At 38.3% G+C, this 18,348-nt stretch overlaps 2 protein-coding genes and 1 pseudogene across 2 annotated transcripts; all 3 read left to right on the top strand.

The window, feature by feature from the left end:
• The first annotated feature begins 194 nt into the window (after positions 1–194).
• On the top strand, positions 195–2,452 carry LOC149009012 (wax ester synthase/diacylglycerol acyltransferase 9-like; annotated as a pseudogene).
• Positions 2,453–2,935: 483 nt separating this feature from the next.
• Positions 2,936–15,883, top strand: LOC149009011 (uncharacterized). The gene is made up of 9 exons (XM_089160925.1): positions 2,936–3,569; positions 3,780–4,908; positions 5,011–5,295; positions 5,421–6,299; positions 6,430–6,511; positions 8,134–8,720; positions 13,553–14,043; positions 14,286–15,474; positions 15,590–15,883. The coding sequence occupies exons 1-9, from the start codon at positions 3,109–3,111 to the stop codon at positions 15,881–15,883; spliced, it is 5,397 nt and encodes a 1,798-aa protein (XP_089017051.1). The 5' UTR covers positions 2,936–3,108.
• Positions 15,884–16,032: 149 nt separating this feature from the next.
• LOC149009010 (uncharacterized) lies at positions 16,033–17,993 on the top strand. Its single transcript, XM_089163385.1, has 2 exons — positions 16,033–16,729; positions 16,913–17,993. The coding sequence occupies exons 1-2, from the start codon at positions 16,235–16,237 to the stop codon at positions 17,603–17,605; spliced, it is 1,188 nt and encodes a 395-aa protein (XP_089019511.1). The 5' UTR covers positions 16,033–16,234; the 3' UTR covers positions 17,606–17,993.
• The last annotated feature ends 355 nt before the right edge of the window (positions 17,994–18,348 follow it).

The raw sequence follows: 18,348 nt of genomic DNA, 5'->3' as shown, positions 1-18,348 counted from the left end.
TGAACAGTCGAGATCTCTCGATCTCGACAGTCCGTTTCTCAAAAGTGTGTCATTTGCTGCAGATTCTGTGCATCAATGTGCGCCGCACCGAAGTCAAACTCAGTTAGATCCTGGCTCCACCCTAAAGCGTGACTACCTTTATTTAAGGGTTGGTAATGTGGAAGGCGGCTAAGGGAATGATCAACCCATCACTAATGGCTTCCAAGCAGCAATTGCAGCAAGCTCTTTCAACAGAAGATATCCATGGTCTCCCTCCACTAAGCCCAGTTTCACAGTCCTTCAACAGCCCTATCCTATCCTATTAGGTATTTGATGGGTTGGTTGTTCATTTTATTCTGCAAGTTTCATTCTCACTTTGAAGGTTCAGCAACAACACCCAGAGGAAGAAGGCGACTCTCTTTTATTTTTTATTTTCAAACACAGCTTTGGTTTTGTAATGGTTGAACCGTGGAATCTGAACCAAATTTGTTACCACTTAAAATTAGTTTTCTTGTACATAGATAAAATCTACGGTGACAAATTAATCAAAGACCTAATTTTTCATCTTGACCGTTCGCTGCTCGTAGACACTGCTACCAAGCAAAATCCTCTAAAACGTCAATGTCATTAGCAGGATTACCAAAAATAAAAATTATAGCATTTATCAAATAATGTCTTTGTTTTAATGCATCCCTATCCGCCATCATTAATGTAGATAATGATGCACCATCTTCTTTATTACTTGAAATACTTTTAAGTAAGCGTGTCATTAAAACCTATTAAATCCTATTGATGTCAGTTGAGTGAGATCATGATCAAATACCAATCCAAGGTGTTAAAGTTGATGAAACCATTGATTCTCCTTTTTCATTTTTTTTTGCGGTAAGCATTAATTCTTTTTCAACTATAAAATTGATAATATTCTACGATGCCAATATAAATTATAAGACTATCAAAAATTAAAAATTATAGCATTTATCAAATTATGTCTTTGTTTTAAAACAGACCTACCGTCCATCATTAATGTTGATAATGATGCATCATCTTTTGTACTACTTTCATGAATTATTTTTTTAAATCTGAAGTTTACCTACTGAGTAAGGGTGTCAATGAAACCCCTCGGTTTGAACTAACACAAACCTGATCCAAGCCCTACCCATGCTTGGCGCAACCCTTTTAATCCGAAAGGCAGGTTTAAGTTACAAAATAACTGCCTTGGCAAGGTTGTATAGAGTTTAGGTTTAACCACATCCGACTTTGCTCGACTCTTTGTTATTTTGTCAAATTACAATTATACATAAGTTGAGTTCAATAATTATATGTCCAAGTTAAAAATCTCATCTGTGTCACCAACCCATGCATTTTGTTTGATTTTCACGGTAAAAATTAGGTTTGGTAGGGTAAAATAGGGCTAATTCGAGAAAATTAGGTAAAGTCAGAGTGATTCAGGCTTAGAACAACCCCGACTGGGTAAGGTTTCGAAACCCTCACATAGTTGTGTGGGGTTTTGGGGTTTAAGTCCTAAGGGAGGGTAGGGTTGGGTCTAGGTTGACCCGACACACCCAGACCCAACTTGATCAGAGCCCATTTGGGTTTTGTCTTCAATGCAAGCTAACTCTTTGTGATCATGTAACAGACGGTGAATGATGTGATCATTGGATTAATTTCCTACACGATCCAACTCTACACGAAGAAGACGGAGCAGCAAAGACTTTGTGGTGCACGGGTAAATGCACTGGTGATCTTGAACATGAGAATGTTGAGAGGGTATAAGAGTATCGAAGATATGTTGAAGGCTAATAATGTATGGGGCAACCACTGTAGTTTCTTGAACGTATCAATTCCATGATTCACTGATTCAGAGAACATTTGTCCCCTCAAGTTCATAACCCAAGCAAAGAAACAGATACAAAGGAAGAGAAACTCAGCAGGTGTTTATGTCTCTGCCAAAATATTGAATATTTTAAAGAGTGTCTTTGGCCGTGAGGTATGGCAAAATATCGAAAGACACTTTCAATACAAAAAATTAACCATTAGAAGAGACGTACATGCAATATGATTAACCTAATTTCCTTGTCTTGTCATAGGCAGGAACCAGGTTCATCCATTCTACTCTCAAGAACACGAGCGTTGGGGTTTCTAATTTGATTGGTCCGACACAAAAGGTTTCTCTTTCAGACCATCCCATTAACGGGATGTACTTCAGCGTGGTTGGTGCTCCACAGGTACGTATGTTGAAACACAAGCCATCAAATTCGTAGTTATGTTTTCTTGTTCCTTCCTTTGGTGTTCCTAATTATTTGATGCGGCTGGGTTGCAGAGTGTATTTTTCACTGTAGTGAGTTACAAGGGAGAGCTGAGGCTAGTGGTGAGAACAGAGAAGGGATTCATTGATGCAGATGTGCTGGTCTCTTGCATGAAGGATGCTTATGAGAAGATTTTTGAAGCAGCTTGTGGGAAAGAAACTGGATAATCATCTATAACTGAAATCTGTATCTGGGTGTATTAAGGCTATGGGTGCATGGGTGCCTTGGTTTGTTAGATTCATATATTAATATGGTCAGAGCGAGACCCTAGCAGTTGGCAAGGGAAGCTGGCCCTGTAAGAAAAGAAAAAAAAACGATTTTACTGAAAAACTGAAGCTAATCAGATCAGATTGGCCGACTTCAAGTTCTATCAAACAATGCAGTCAACTCCAATCAGAATTTTAAAAACCCTGGTTTTGTCATTTAGTGGACTTAAGCGCTGGCAGGATTCGGATTTGAGATTAGGAAAAATTTGAGAAGACTTTGGAAGCGTAAAACTTGGCGCTTTCGTTATAATATTACGACTTGTTGACAAGAATTGTGACGACTTCAGTGCACCTCCACGTCTAGTGCCGGTGAATCTGGTATGGACGGTGCCAAAATATAAGTAAATAATTATAATCGGAATCTGATCTATAGCATTTCATTAATTTCATTTTACAGACCTGGTTGCAATACCTGTAGCGCGAACAGGAGAAGAAGCGGCATTCTTTTCGCATCAATCCTCTGTCCTCTTCAAACCAACATAACTCAGTTCTCACACTGAGAGCTTCTTCCTTTCTCTAACCGCTTCAAATCTTATCTGTCTACACCTGCTACCTTTATGGAGCTTCAGGTTGGATCTTCAAACCACGAAGTGTTTATCAGTTTCAGAGGTGAAGACACTCGTAATAACTTTGTTGGACACCTTCACAAGGCTTTAAAACATCGTGGTATCCATGCTTTCATTGACAGCGAAGATCTGTGGAAAGGAGAAGATATTGGAGCAACACTTCTCAGAGCAATAAAAAACTCCAAGCTTTCCATCGCTGTCCTAAGTGAAAGATACACAGAAAGTGGCTGGTGCCTCAGGGAGCTCACTCAGATTTTGGAATGTCATAAAGCTGATGGTCAAATCATTTTCCCCATTTTCTTCAAGGTTAACACATCCAACGTCAAAAACCAAACTGGATGTTTTGAAATTTTACCTAAAAGGCACAGAAAGGAGGCGCCTGAAACTTTGCAAAGATGGAAACAAACTTTGCGAGCTATTGGAGATAAAAGTGGATGGGTTTTCAACAATGGGTTAGTCTAATCTGTCTATATTTCATCTTGTATGTTAAGGTCACTTTTTTGAACATTCACAAGTTTTAGTATCATATTAATTAAAGAAATATGTCCTGATGAAAATTTTCTAACTCCAAGAAACTTTGTCTAGTTCGGATGTTATTTTAGGATTGGAGTTTCACTTCTAGCCGTGTTGTGAGTTTTGATTTCCCTTTTTACCAATTGCAGGGATGATGAATCAAAGTTGGTTGAGAATATTGTTCAAAAAACTTGGATTCGAATGAACATTGTTCCTTTGATTAATATTAAAAATCCTGTGGGACTAGAATCTCGCGTAGAATCTGTGTTATCTCTTTTATCGAATACATCAAACATTGGCTCTCGAGATGTTCAATTTATAGGAATATGTGGTCAAGGTGGCATGGGGAAAACAACCATTGCATCTGTAGTATACAACTGCATTGCTAAACTTTTTAGCAAGAGTTGTTTTATTGGAGATGTTAGAGAGAAGGCATCACGAACCAATGGCACCGCTTGTTTGCAAGAGGAACTTCTTCATGGTATCTTTCGCACAGAAACAAAAATATGCAGTTTTCAAGAAGGATCGAGATTGATTAAAGCAAGGCTTCAGAATATGAAAACTCTTCTCATTCTTGATGACGTGGGTGATCGTACACAACTAGATGCATTGGCTCGAGATCTCAACTGGTTTGGTTCTGGAAGCAAGATAATCGTCACAACCAGAGATCAAAGTGTTCTTGGGGGAGTTCCTAAAAATTGTAGACAGATATTTGAGCCTTGGGGATTGAACACACAAGAGAGTATTCAACTCTTCTGTTTGAATGCATTTTCAACAGAAGAACCTCCTAAGGGTTATAAAGATCTTTCAGTTAATATAGCACGCACCACAGGAGGGTTGCCTTTAGCTTTGGAGGTTTTGGGTTGTGATTTATCTATGGTAGAAGATAAAGAAGTCTGGGAATCTAAATCTCGAATGTTAGAAAAACTTCCTGATGATACTGTTTATGAAAAGTTGAAGACAACCTTCGACGATTTACATGATATCGAGAAATCCATGTTTCTCGATGCTGCTTGTTTTTTCATTGGTTGGAAGATGAAAACCATAATTCCCATTTGGGAAGCTTGTGGCTTTGAGCCTATATGCCGTTTGGAAGTTCTGAAGAGAAAATCCCTCTTAAGGATTCAAATGCCAAGTAATGACCATGAGGATGACACTTTGTGGATACATGATCAAATTAGAGATATGGGAAGGAGAATTGCGTACAATCAAAGGCCTGAGAATCCTAATTACCATAGCCGATTATGGTCTCGTGATAATATCATGAAGGGATGTAAGGTAATACCAACTCAAATTGATGAAATGCTGAAATTGCATTAAGTCTACCATGTACTACATTAACAAACCTGTACATTTAGACTAACTTTTTCTTTCATGTAGGGGAATGAAATTGCTGAAGGTATTGTCTCTGACCTTTGGGATTTCAAAGAAGCTTGTTTCTGTATGGAAGTCTTTGAGAAAATGCGCGAACTAAGATTGCTAGAAGTTAATAGAGCAATCTTAAAGGGAAACTTTCAATGTCTTCCTTCTCAGTTAAGGTGGCTAAGTTGGCGACATTGCCCCTTGGAAAAACTACCTGATGATTTCTATCTTGAAGAACTAGTTGCACTCGATTTAACCGAAGGAAGATTTATAGAAGCTTGGAAGAAGTGGCCTCAAAATAAGGTAAGCTAGTGGTATTTGTGTTTTACTCTCTCTTAAGAATTTTGCTTTCCATTTGAGATATTATTTGACGTTATGAATTAATAATCAGTAATATCTTCGTTCATCTTTTTGTTTTTATTTGACAGTCATTTCAACAATTGAAAGTTCTTACACTCAAGTACTGTAATCTGTCTGAGTCTCCTGACTTCTCGGGATTCCCTCGGTTGGAGAAGTTAGATCTTTCTGATTCCTCAGAATTGGTTCATTTGCATGAATCTGTCGGGGAGCTAAAGCAGCTTGTTTTCCTGGACTTGACTAATTGCCGTAGTCTTAGAAAACTCCCAAACAGTTTATGTAGATTGAGTTCTCTCCAGCAGTTTTCTCTTGAGCGTTGCAGTTCACTTGTGGAACTCCCAGACAATATTGGTAGATTGAGTTCTCTCCAGAGTCTTGATCTTGGTAATTGCGACTCACTTAAAGACTTGCCTATTTCCATTGGTGCTCTACATTCTCTCCAGAAACTTGAACTTTCTTATTGCGACGCTGTCAAAGAGTTGCCCAGCTCCATCAGTGATCTGAAAGAAACTTTGACCGAGCTCTCCGTGAGAGGGATGAATATTGAAGCACTCCCTTATGATATTGTATTGTTAAAGAAGTTGGAAGTGTTGGATCTTTCCAATAACCGTCAACTAGTGCATCTTCCCAAGTCAATGGTGACAATGACGTCTTTGCGTGATTTAAATCTTTCTGGATGCATCAAGCTACTTTGCATACCTATGCTGCCCTCTCATTTAATTAGATTTATTTTCAAGGGAAGATCACATGAGAGCATACCATACATATACAATATGAAAAACTTGAAGATTATTAAGATTGGAGTTTATAATGTAATGGTAGAGAAATTTAGAGGCTTTCCCGAGACGAGCAGCATCGGCGATGAATTCAACGAACTGATCAGCAAATTGGGTAGAAGTTGCTGTGTGGTAACAATACCGAATTGTTCGAGGCAGACACAAGTCCACCAGGTCCTTAATTTACTTCTCTTCTCCTCTATATAGTTACCCTACAGCTAGCGATACCAATTAATCAGAGTTCATTATTTTCATATTGATGACAGACTAACACACAGGTTGTTTCTTTTCTTCTAAATTACAGGAAACAATTCCCAGAGACATTAGCACTGAAAGTAGGAGACAGATTTGGGTACCTTTGCAACAAAAGACAGCTGAGGAAGGTTGTAAATCTTAGAAATATAAAAGAATATTGTATTTCTATCTATTCCAACTATAGCTGTTACATACTTTATAGGAAATACGGTTACAACTTACAACCCATTTACAGCTGTACAATATCTATATCTCAACATCCCCCCTCAAACTGGCCGGTCCCGTTTGCACTGTCTGAAACTCCGGGGAGGGTTTGTAAAATTCCCCCGTGATTTGGGCACGCGTTATTGTGTCCGTCCCCTTCTCCCGACATGTAATCCACTCTGTGTTTAGTCCCGTGGCGGTTATGGTCATATGTGCACTCATATTATCACATAGATGGCTGGTGATTTGAGAAATCCCGTGTCCCGTGGGTTGCCCGTGCTCGCGTGTGGTGCCTGGTTCTTCGTCTTGCGGTTGTTTCTTGCACTCCAGGTCATTGCTACCCGATCATCCCGTTGTTGCCGGCGTGGGGCCCGCTCGACCATATTTGTGGCTCCTTTGTGATCGAGACCATAGTTGGTCCCTTTAACTGCGAGTCGCTTGAGCATCTCGCTTGTGTTGGACTATGCATCTTGCCGTTTACCGCATAAGATAGTCCGGTCTTGTCTGGTGGGTATTGAGCCTCCTCCACTCGTGTCATCGGTGTTGTGTGACTAGAGGCGAGCCACCATGGTGTGGCTGGGTTTGGCATCTTCTAGGGCGGGTGTACAAATCCCTTGCATATTTTTCTTGTGACAAAAGCCCATCATGGTATTAGATACTTGGATCCCGGTAATGCAAACTACCCAAGTCTTTAATTGCAAGGCGTCCAGCGGTAATAATCCGAGGCCGAGTCATTCCTCGTTACACTATGTCTCGCTGAGTAGGTACAGGTTCCCATTTGCACGATAGATGAACAATGCGTGTCAAAGGACAACAAACAAACCAAATCCAGCAGTGTGCTAAATCTATCAAACCGCCCGTGGTGCTGCGCCGTATAAAGATTTGTGAAGTTGACAACGCTTTGGGCTGTGTTGTATCAACAACCGGTGGTTGAGTCTATGCTGGTGTTGACAAAACCTGTAGAAAGCATTTTTTACATCTAGTTGACGATCGTCCATTTCAACACTTCGCAATACTCAACACAAGGCGATCGAACTAGGTTTTATACCGGTTGAATGTCTCAAAGAAATCAATCCCTTCTTGTTGTGAATCCTCTTGCCCTGCGGGCTTTTAGCCTTTCTAATGAGCCATCGGCATTCAATTTTGATTTAAAATCCATTTACGGCTAACAATATTCATATCGGGTCTTAGGAACCAAGTCCAAGTAGCATTTTGCTCTAATGCATCCATCTCCTCCTTCATTGCGGCCAGGGGGATGGCCAAAGCTTCTTTCACCTCGTGGCTCACAAGGAATGGTGGAAACCGTTAAAGCATACTTTGGGTTTGGTTTAATAACACCAACCTTTGCTCGGATACCATCTTAGAAATATAAAGGAATATTGTATTTCTATCTATTCCAACTATAGCTGTTACATACTTTATAGGAAATACGGTTACAACTTACAACCCATTTACAGCTGTCCAATATCTATATCTCAACAGTAATGCACTATAAACATTGGAAGTAGTTGGGCCTCTTCCAATTTCTGTGGATGTAGCTGGGTGACAGGTTCTAGATATTTCTGCATCCCTAAAGTTGATGAGACCAGTAGCAGTAGCAGTAGCAGTAGCAGGTTGGTTATGCATGTTTCTCTAGGCGTCTACCAAATTGGGGACCTACGTTATCAGCCAGGACCTGAGCCGCCACGTTGTATCCGTGTGGACGTTGCTGCTTGTATCCACAGCAAAGACAACAAAACCGAATATAAAGTCCGCCTAGGAATTGGCGGTACCATCAAATCTAACCGCCCAGGTGGTCACCTAGAATTCATTCATGAATTCGAAGGATTTGATTGGTTCGGGGTTCCACTGGAGGGCGGAGATACCATTGAGGTAACCCGTTTAAACCCAAATCCTACGTGGTGGGTTCGTACAGGAGAATACGCACAGAATTTGATGGGGTACAGCCTGAGAGCAGTGAATTTGTTCCTGTTAAAAGAGGGTGCAGACGATGAATGCCATTCTTCATATGGTGATCATGACAGGTTTCTTCAGATTGTAAGATGTCCCAGGACAAGAAAGGATGATCAAGACATTACTTCAGATAATGAAGAGGAGATGACATTTGATTTAGGTGAAACGCAGAACCGAGTTGCTGTCAGACAATGAAGATATTGTATCGCATCCTACGGAGGAAGAGGATGAAGAGGAAATGACTCATAAAATGGGTGAGACGCAGAACATCAGATTCAAAGTAGACGAGATGACTCATGAAGCGGGTGAGACGCAGCAGAACAAAATTACTCAGTACGAGAATTATGATGGCGATCGTCGGACTAAATCTTGCTGCTGCAATTTATCCTTTTCGGTGAAGAAACTCTTTTTTGCTGCTAGCTAGTGGCAAAAATGTTCCTGAAAACCAAAGGCATCGAAAGGATGCATATCTGTGAAACCGAAAGAGGCTGGATTGTTCCATGAAAAAGAAATTGGGTTGTTCCTTTCTGCTGCATGAGCTAAGACTATGAAGACTGAAGCCGTCAATTATCAGGGGTTTTGCTTTTCCGGACCAGTTGTATCATATCAAAAGTTTGAGCTGTAAGTTTTTCTCTCTCTCAAGCTAGGTAAAATTGCTTGCATATCATTGGTGTCGGTTGAGAGTCATCATGATCCAATACCAATTCAAGGTTGAAAAAAAGCTGATGGAACAGTTGATTTTTTACAATTATAAAACTTCTAAGTACTTGAAGAAACCCAAGCCATTAATAAGTTCCATAAGCCAACTCCTGAATCTATGGGACAACTACTTTAGTTTCGTGAACGTATCGATTCCATCATTCACTGATTTTGACAACATTTGTCCCCTCGAGTTAATGAGCGAAGCAAAGAAACAGATAGAGAGGAAGAGAAACTCAGCAGGTGTTAATGTCTCTGCTGAAATATTGAATATGTTAGAGAGTGTAAGTACACGAAGGACTACAAATCAAATAATCTTGGAAATGCTCAGCACCTGTAGCGAAATCTACGGTTCGTTTTCGAAAACTAAAAGTATTTTTGCACTGATCGAGCACGATCTCAACCGTTCGCAGCACAATAATTACACAATAATAAAGTCGAACTCAAATCACAATATTTTCGCAATTCTGTAAAACGGACGATCGAGTACTTCTCAACCGTTAGCCTATTTATTATTTAATTTTTGGGTAAATTCAGTGCCACCCCTATTCTGACGTGACGCTGTTACCCTTTAGCATGCACATCTTTAAGCTCATTTACCATATTACCCTCACATTATCCTAGCGGGATCGGCCGGCGCAGGTCTTGGACCAGTTTGACGGAACCAAAAGAATCCAAGGGGCGGCGAAAACAATCGGCGCCTGGTTTTGGCGTTGCTTCCATGCGTCTAATTCGTTCTTCTTCCCGCGCGGCCGGGCGGTCGCTTGGGAAGTGAAGATTTTAAAAGATACTATAGTTGGTCCAATTTTTTCTCATTCAGTTTTTCTCTTAAAAAAAAAACCCAAACGATTCTAATGTGTTGTTCTTCATTACCATGCAAGGCATCACCTCCTTCAGATTTATATTTACCATCGTCAACGGATTTCAGTCCCCATTCGAACCATCAACCCTTACAGAAGACACCACATACAATTTTTCTAAATTTTTTCCAGAAACACATTTCAATTGAGATCAGGGGAGAATTAGATGGCCGTGGTTTTAGAAGTTGCAATAAAGATGCCTATCAACTGAGGTCCAAATGAATATTATAACATATGGTACAACAAGAGTTGCAATCAGATTTGTTGCAGAGTGAATGTAAAATCAGATGCTGCAAATCATAGACTTCTTCCATTATATACAAGCATTTCCAAAAGTGCATAAGAGATAAGTATAGCCCCCAAGGATTTGCAGGCTTGGGGCTTTGAGAATTGTAATGCCAAATAATTTCATAGACCTCTGAATTGGTTCGAACCGTCTAAACCATAGGTAATCTGGTTTTGGTTTGCCCAAGTGACCAGAAGAATGACTTTCTGGAATTCACTTCTAGACACAACCCTTTACCGGTTAAGGGAGTCATACTGAGAACAAGTGTTCGATAGACACTTCTCGGCAAAGACATATTGGGGTACAAAGCAATCCCTAATAAAGGGCACGCGCATCAGGGCATTAATGAAGCTAAGACAGTAAGACAACTATTAGGTCGGGAACAATGGGTGTGGACCTTCATCCAGTTGAGTTTTCCTCGGTTACCTTTCCCCTCGACCATATATGACTGGTTAAGTCCAAGGTCGGAGTAGTAAGTATCTCTCTCTCTCTCCCCCTCTCTATGATCCGTCGCAATTGTTATTTGTGTGCATATGAACTAGTAGCTTCCAGCCTCGAGTGGCTGTTCAGTTAACAAAAGTAATGTCACATAATATGAGATCAAGAGTTCGAATCATGTTCGAAACTAAGGACAAAGTCCTCTCCTTTTATTTAAATTATATGTTAAAAGCTATCATTTGAGGATGCAATCAAGACACGCGTAAAATTGTCTTGGACACACCTCAATTTTGAACCGGGGGTGGGGGTGGGAACCTACAGCTTCTCTTTTTGAATAAGTGTTTCTTCTTCTTTTTCTTCTTTTGAAATTGATAACTTTATATTAGGTGTGGGAACTATTATGCGTTGAGATGGTGTGTCCAAACCCATGATGTGCCAATCATTACCAACTGAGAAATCCTTCAAAGGGTAAGTACAATTGAAAGCTATGTAGAATTATTTATTTACTTTTTTTTTTGGAATGACAATTTTTATATATTAGAGATGGAAATATTATCTCTTTAGGTGGAATGAACCCACAACCTATCTACTAAGGGGTTTTGATTTTATCAGCCCAACTACACTGCAACGGTTTTACATAAATCCTATTGCTTTCGATTGAGTGACATCATGATCAATACCAATCCAAGGGTGTTAAATCTGATGGAAAGCATTGATTTTCCTTTTTTTTGGGATCTGTAACATTAATTCTTTTCAATTATAAAACTCAGATTATTCTAAGATGTCAGTATCATTGATGAGACTACCAAAAAAGTAGTGATGATAGCATTTATCAAAATATCTCTTTTTTTTAACACGCACACCTACCGTCCATCATTAGTGTAGACAATGATGCACCATCTGCTTTATTACCTACAAGAAATACTTTCGTAAATCTAAAGTTTTATGTTCTGGGTAGGGATCAATAAAATCCTATAGCCTGAACCGACACAAACCCAATCCAAGCACGCGTGCCTGGCCCTACCATTTTAACCCAAAAGACAGGTTTAAGTTATAAAATAATTGCCTTGGTAGGGTTGTATAGAATTCAGGTTTAGTCAAGTCGACTTTGCTCAATTCTTTGTTATTTGTCAAATTAAAATTATAAATAAGTCAAGTTCGATAATTATATGATCAAGTTAAAAGTTCAAATCTCGTTAGTGTCTCCAACCCATGCATTTTGTTTTATTTTCATGGTTAAAATCAAGGTTGGGTTAGGGTGAAACAAGGCTAATTCGAGTCTATTAGGTTAAATCGTGGTGGTTCAGGCTTAGAACAACCCTGACTAGGTAGGGTTTCAATTTGGGGCTTATGAACCTTGACATGGTTGAGTACAGTTTTGGGGTTTAGGTCCTGAGGGTAGGGTTGGGTCTAGGTTGACCCAACACACCTGGCCCAACTCAATCAGAGCTCATTTGGGTTTTCTCTTCAATGTAGGCTAACTCTTTACGATCACTTAAACAGACGGTGACTAATGTGACCATTGGGTTAATTTCCTATACAATCCATGCCCTCTTAGATTGGTATTGGATTATGCTCATTTTCAATCATCCAATGCCAATGGGACTCAGTAATTTAAATTTATTTGACAACTCACCAAGTATTTTTCCTTAAAAGAATATTAAAACTAATTTTGATTATTTTTTAAGAGTGACATTTAGTAGGCATTTAATAACATATTTCTTAGTTGCTTCCTGCTTGGTAAACTACAAAAGTGTTTTCAAATTAGTCCTAATTGCCAATATTGAATTTTGGTCGACAGGTTTCCTCCCATTGAGTCCTTGTGGGACTTTTGCTCTCCCAATCGTCTTGCTCTCCTACTTCTTGATATCTCATTATTGTATTTTCTCTCAATCTTTAACTCAAGTCTTTACAACAAACGTGAAAACTCTGTTATTAAATGCCTAAAAAATGTTACTGAATAAAAATAATCAAAATTATTTTTAATATTTAAAAAAAAACACCTAATGAACTGTCAAATAAAATTAAATAACTGAATCCCATTGGTGTCGGTTGACGGTTGAGAATGATCATGATCCAATATCAATCTAATAGTGCATGGAAAAGCTGATGGCTGGAAACCTTTAAACTTTTTCTAATTATAAAAATGAGAATATTTTAAGAAGTTTATCCTAAGCAAGGCAAAAGATACTCCACTCATGACGTCAAATAAAATTTCGGACTATCGAATTCCAAATTTAAGGTCGAGATTTTGGTCCGATGATCTGAATTTTCTCGCTTGACGGTGACAAGCATTCACTGAAGCAAGTTCCGACAAACTGAGCAGGTGTTGATGTCTCTATAAAAAATATTCAATGTGTTAAAAAAAGTCTCGTTACTGTTAAAAAAAAAAAAAAAAAAAGACGAGACGATAAGATCAATGCGTGTAGTAGGTGGGAGTGCTGGCAAGAATCGGATTTGAAAATTTATATTGCATCTGCTGAGAAAGATCGGGACGACTTCATTGCACCTCCTTGTCTTGTGCGTGGAAATCGGGCTATGGAAAGTGCCAGAGTATAACTATAAGTAAATAACTGCAATCGCAAACTCGCCAATAACATTTTCTCATCTTATTTCATTTTAGTAGCGGAAGCAGAGAACGAAGCAGCATTCTTCTCGCATCAATCGTCTGTCTGTATGTAACTCAATTCTCCTACCGATAGAACTTCTTCTTCCTTCATTAACAAATCCAGGATCTTATCTATCTACACCTACAAACCTTTATGGAGCTCCAAGTTGGATCTTCAAATTATGATGTCTTCATCAACTTCAGAGGTGAAGACACCCGTAATTCCTTTGTTGCACACCTTCACAAGGCTTTAAAGCATCGGGGAATCCATGCTTTCATCGACAGCGAAGATCTATGGAAAGGAGAAGATATTGGACCGGCACTTCTCAGAGCAATAAAAAACTCCAAGCTTTCCATTGCTGTGCTAAGTGAAAGATACACAGAAAGCAGCTGGTGCCTCAGGGAGCTCACTCATATTTTGGAATGTCATACAACTGATGGTCAGATCATTTTTCCCATCTTCTTCAAAGTTAACACATCTAACGTCAAAAATCAAACTGGATGTTTTGAGATTTCACCTCAAAGACATACAAAGGAGGCGTCTCAAACTCTACAGAGATGGAAAGAAACTTTGCGAGCAATTGGAGATAAGAGTGGATGGGTTTTCAACTACAAGTTAGTCTAATTTGTTTCTCAAGTTAAAAAGCTAGCATTACGTATATGTTTTGTCTTGTATTTTAAGGTCATTTTTTTAATCATTCACGAGTTTCTAGTATCATAGCAGTGAAAAGAAATATGTCTTGATCAAAAATTTCTAACCCCCAAGAAAACTTTATCTAGTTTAGATGTTACTTTAGGCTTGGAGCTTCACTTCTAGCTCTTTTGTGAGTCTTGATTTCCGTCTCTACTAATTGCAGGGATAATGAATCAAAGTTGGTTGAGGACATTGTTCAAGAAACTTTGATTCGACTGAATAGTAATGCTCCTTTGATTAATGTCAAAAACCCTGTTGGACTAGAAGCTCGCGTAAAATCCGTGTTATCTCTTTTGTCAGATACATCAAATGTTCGACTAGAAACTCGCGTAAAATCCGTGTTATCTCTTTTGTCAGATACATCAAATGTTGGCTCCGAGGATGTTCAGGTTATAGGGATATGTGGTCCAGGTGGCATAGGGAAGACTACCATTGCAGCAGCAGTGTACAATTACATCTCTAAAAATTTTAGCAATAGTATTTTTATTGGAGATGTTAGGGAGAAAGCATCCATAGCCAATGGCATTGTTTGTTTGCAGAAGGAACTTCTTTATAGTATCTCTCGCACAGAAACAAAAATATGCAGCTCTCAAGAAGGATCGAGATTGATCAAAGAAATGTTTCAGAATATGAAAACTCTGCTCGTTCTTGATGATGTGGGTGATCGTACACAAATAGATGCCTTGGCTTGTGATCTCAAATGGTTTGGTTCTGGAACTAGGATAATTGTAACAACTAGAGATCAAGGTGTTCTTGGTGGAGTTCATGAAAGTTGTAGAGATATATTTGAGCCTAAGGAATTTGAAGATCAACAGAGTCTTCGACTCTTCAGTTTAAATGCATTTTCAACAAACCAACCTCCCGATGATTATAAAGATCTTTCAGTTAAAATAGTAGCCACCACAGGAGGGTTGCCCTTAGCCCTAGAGGTTATTGGTTGTGATTTATCTATGGTAGAAGATAAAGAAGAATGGGAATCCAAACTTCGGATATTACGACAACTTCCTCATGATGCTGTTTATGAAAAGTTGAAGACAAGCTTTGATAATTTGCATGATATTGAAAAATTCATGTTTCTCGATGCTGCATGTTTTTTCATAGGATGGGAGGTGGAAACTGTAATTTCCATATGGGAAACTTGTGGCTTTCATCCTAGAAGCCGTTTGGGAGTTTTGAAGAGAAAATCCCTCTTAAGGATTCAAATGTCAAACAATGAAAGGAAAACTGAAACTTTGTGGATGCATGACCAGATTAGAGATATGGGAAGGAGAATTGCCTACAATGAAAGGCCTGAGACTCCTAATTGCCATAGCCGATTATGGTCTCATGATAATATCATGAACGGATATAAGGTAAAAGCTACTCAAAGTGACAAAATGCTAAAAAATGCATTACATAAATAATTACATTTTCAAACCTCTACATTTTATTTGTATAATCATTTATGCTATTTTTCCTTTCATGTAGGAGAATGAAATTGTTGAAGGTATCATGTGTAAATTTTGGTGTTCTAACGATAGATGTTTGAGTATCAAACCCTTTGAGAAGATGCATAAACTAAGATTGCTAAAAGTTGATGGAGCAAACTTGAAGGGGAACTTTCAATGTCTCCCTTCTCAGCTAAGATGGCTAAGTTGGCACCATTGTCCTCTGAAAAAACTTCCAGCTGATTTCTATCATGAGGGTCTAGTTGCACTTGAGTTAAGCGAAGGAAGCTTTACACAAGCTTGGAATAAATGGCCTCAAAATAATGTAAGCTAGTGGTATTTTTGTTTTATTCTCTCTAAGAATTTTGCTTTCCATTTGAGAATATTATTGAATCTTATCAATTGGTAACATCGTTCATTCATATTTTTGTATGTTTGACAGCTATTTAAAAAATTGGAAGTTCTCAGACTCAACAACTGTGATGTACTGTCTAAGTCTCCTGACTTCTCGGGATTTCCTCGATTGGAGAAGTTGGATCTTTCTTATTGCTCAAAATTAGTTAATTTGCATGAATCCATCGGGCAGCTGAAGCAGCTTGTTTTCTTGAACTTGTCTTCTTGCCATAGTCTTAGAAAACTCCCAAACAGTTTATGTAGATTGAGTTCTCTTGAGCAGTTTCTTCTTATGGATTGTAGTTCACTTAAGGAACTCCCGTACAGTCTAGGTTGGTTGAGCTCTCTCCAGAAACTTGATCTTGTTGATTGCTACTCACTCAAAGAATTGCCTCGTTCCATCGGTGACTTACAAAAATTGACTGAGCTCTCCTTGGGGATGAAGATTATAGCATTTCCTGATGATACTGGACTGTTGAACAAGTTGGAGGTGTTAAATCTTTTTTGCGACACTAGAATATTGTGTCTTCCCAAAACAATTGTGAACATGACGTCTGGATACAAGAGTCTACTTAGCATACCTAATCTGCCCCCTAATTTAATTAAATTTCGTTTTGTAAACGTAATGATTGAGAACATACCATGCATGCAGAATCTGAAAAACTTGAAGTTCATTGAGGTTGAATCATGTCGTGTAATGGTAGAGAGAGTTGGAGGGTTAGCGGGTATGAGCTGCTATGTAGTTAAACTACCAAATCCTTGGAGGCTGACACGAGACTACCTACAGGTCCTTAATTTACTTATTTTCTCCTCTATATAGTAATAGAATAGATACCCTCCAGTTAGGAATGTACATATCTTAATTAATTAATTAATTAATTAATGATATAGTTTATTATTTTCATATTGATATAATTAATTAATGGTATTTCTTAATTGATTGTTTCTTCTCCTTTCCTCTAAATTGCAGGAACCACCTCTCAAAGATATTCTTGAAAATAAGAGACCGTTTGGGGTACCATTGCAACAAAGGATTGCTGATCAGGAAGGTTCTAGATATTTCCTGATCCCTAAAGATGATGATATCAGTAGCAGTAGCAGGTTGGTTATGCGTGTTTGCATCTATGACGTTAGGGAACATTGTCATTATTATCAAAGAATTGAGTCTTGGTGGCCAAGTTGTCTCTACGTGGACATTACAGTTTGTATCCACAAAAAAGGTAACAAAACCAAGTATAAAATCCGCCTAAAAATCAACGGCATCATTGGATCTAACTTTCCAGGTGATCGCATTGAATTGTTTCATGAATTCAAAGGATTTGATTGGTTCGGGGTTCCATTGGAGGGAGGGGATACCATTGAGGTAAAACATTTGAACCCAAATCCTCCGTGGTATGTTGGTTCTGGACGATACCAAATTACTTCAGTTGGGTACCTGAGAGCGGTGAATTTGTTCCTGATAAAAAAGGGAGGGCAGACAATGATTGGGGATGAATGCTATCCTTGTGACAATTTGAACTTCCCAAGGCAACCAATGCTGCCAATGCTGCTAACCCATGGTGTCATTGTAAGTTGTTTCTTCCGTCCTGTATATTTCTTCTTCTTATCTCTTTCAATTCTTCTTCACATTCGGACTTCAAAGGAAAAACTTGACAAAGCTTAAAATTAAGAGTTTTTTTTTTCCTTTCTTAGATCTCTGTAAATAATAACTTCTAAATTCAAATCCAAACTAACTATATTCTCAATTGATCTGATTTCTAATCGATATCAAGAGAGGTTTTTTTTTTGGTTATTAATATCAAGAGAATTTAAGTTAAAGTGTCATTGTAATTTAAATTCAAATATTTAAATTATAACTCAAATAATATTAATAAACATTTCTCACTTATAAATTAAAAAACTTTTTCTCAAACGAAATTCTATCTCCTCCACAATCACGTATTCTCTCTCATTAGTTCTCTTTTTCTATTTTTTTTTTCTTTTCATTTTATTTGATTTTATACCGTCACTTTTTCTCTATATTATTTGTTTTTTTTTTAATAGGTTGCATGTTTTAGTGGGGCTTAAATTTTGAATTGCACATTTTAGTGTTTTAAATTACAGATTGCATATTTTTAAAATTACAAGTTATACACTCTTAATATTCCATCTAAGCTTTTGTTAATTCATAATTGAAATGTTCATATTACCTTCATTAAAGTGAAATGACACAATAATCGCATTTAAACCCTCCCACATCCCAGCTGGATAATCCCACCATCCCCTGCTGGAAAATCCGATGATGCATTAAAAAGCGTACTCTGTTTCTTTATAAATTTGGGATAGAGATCTTCCTTTCTAATTGCAAAGAGACATTGCTTAGTGCGCAATTCTCTTTTTGTTTTCTTCTTCTCTATTTCGAGTTTT

Source organism: Hakea prostrata, chromosome 7 (genome assembly GCF_041222555.1).
Source record: "Hakea prostrata isolate BN-2017 chromosome 7, UWA_Hpros_2, whole genome shotgun sequence".
Taxonomy (NCBI): Eukaryota; Viridiplantae; Streptophyta; class Magnoliopsida; order Proteales; family Proteaceae; genus Hakea; species Hakea prostrata.
Note: the sequence above shows the minus strand (reverse complement) of the source record. Positions and strands in the feature narration are given on the sequence as shown.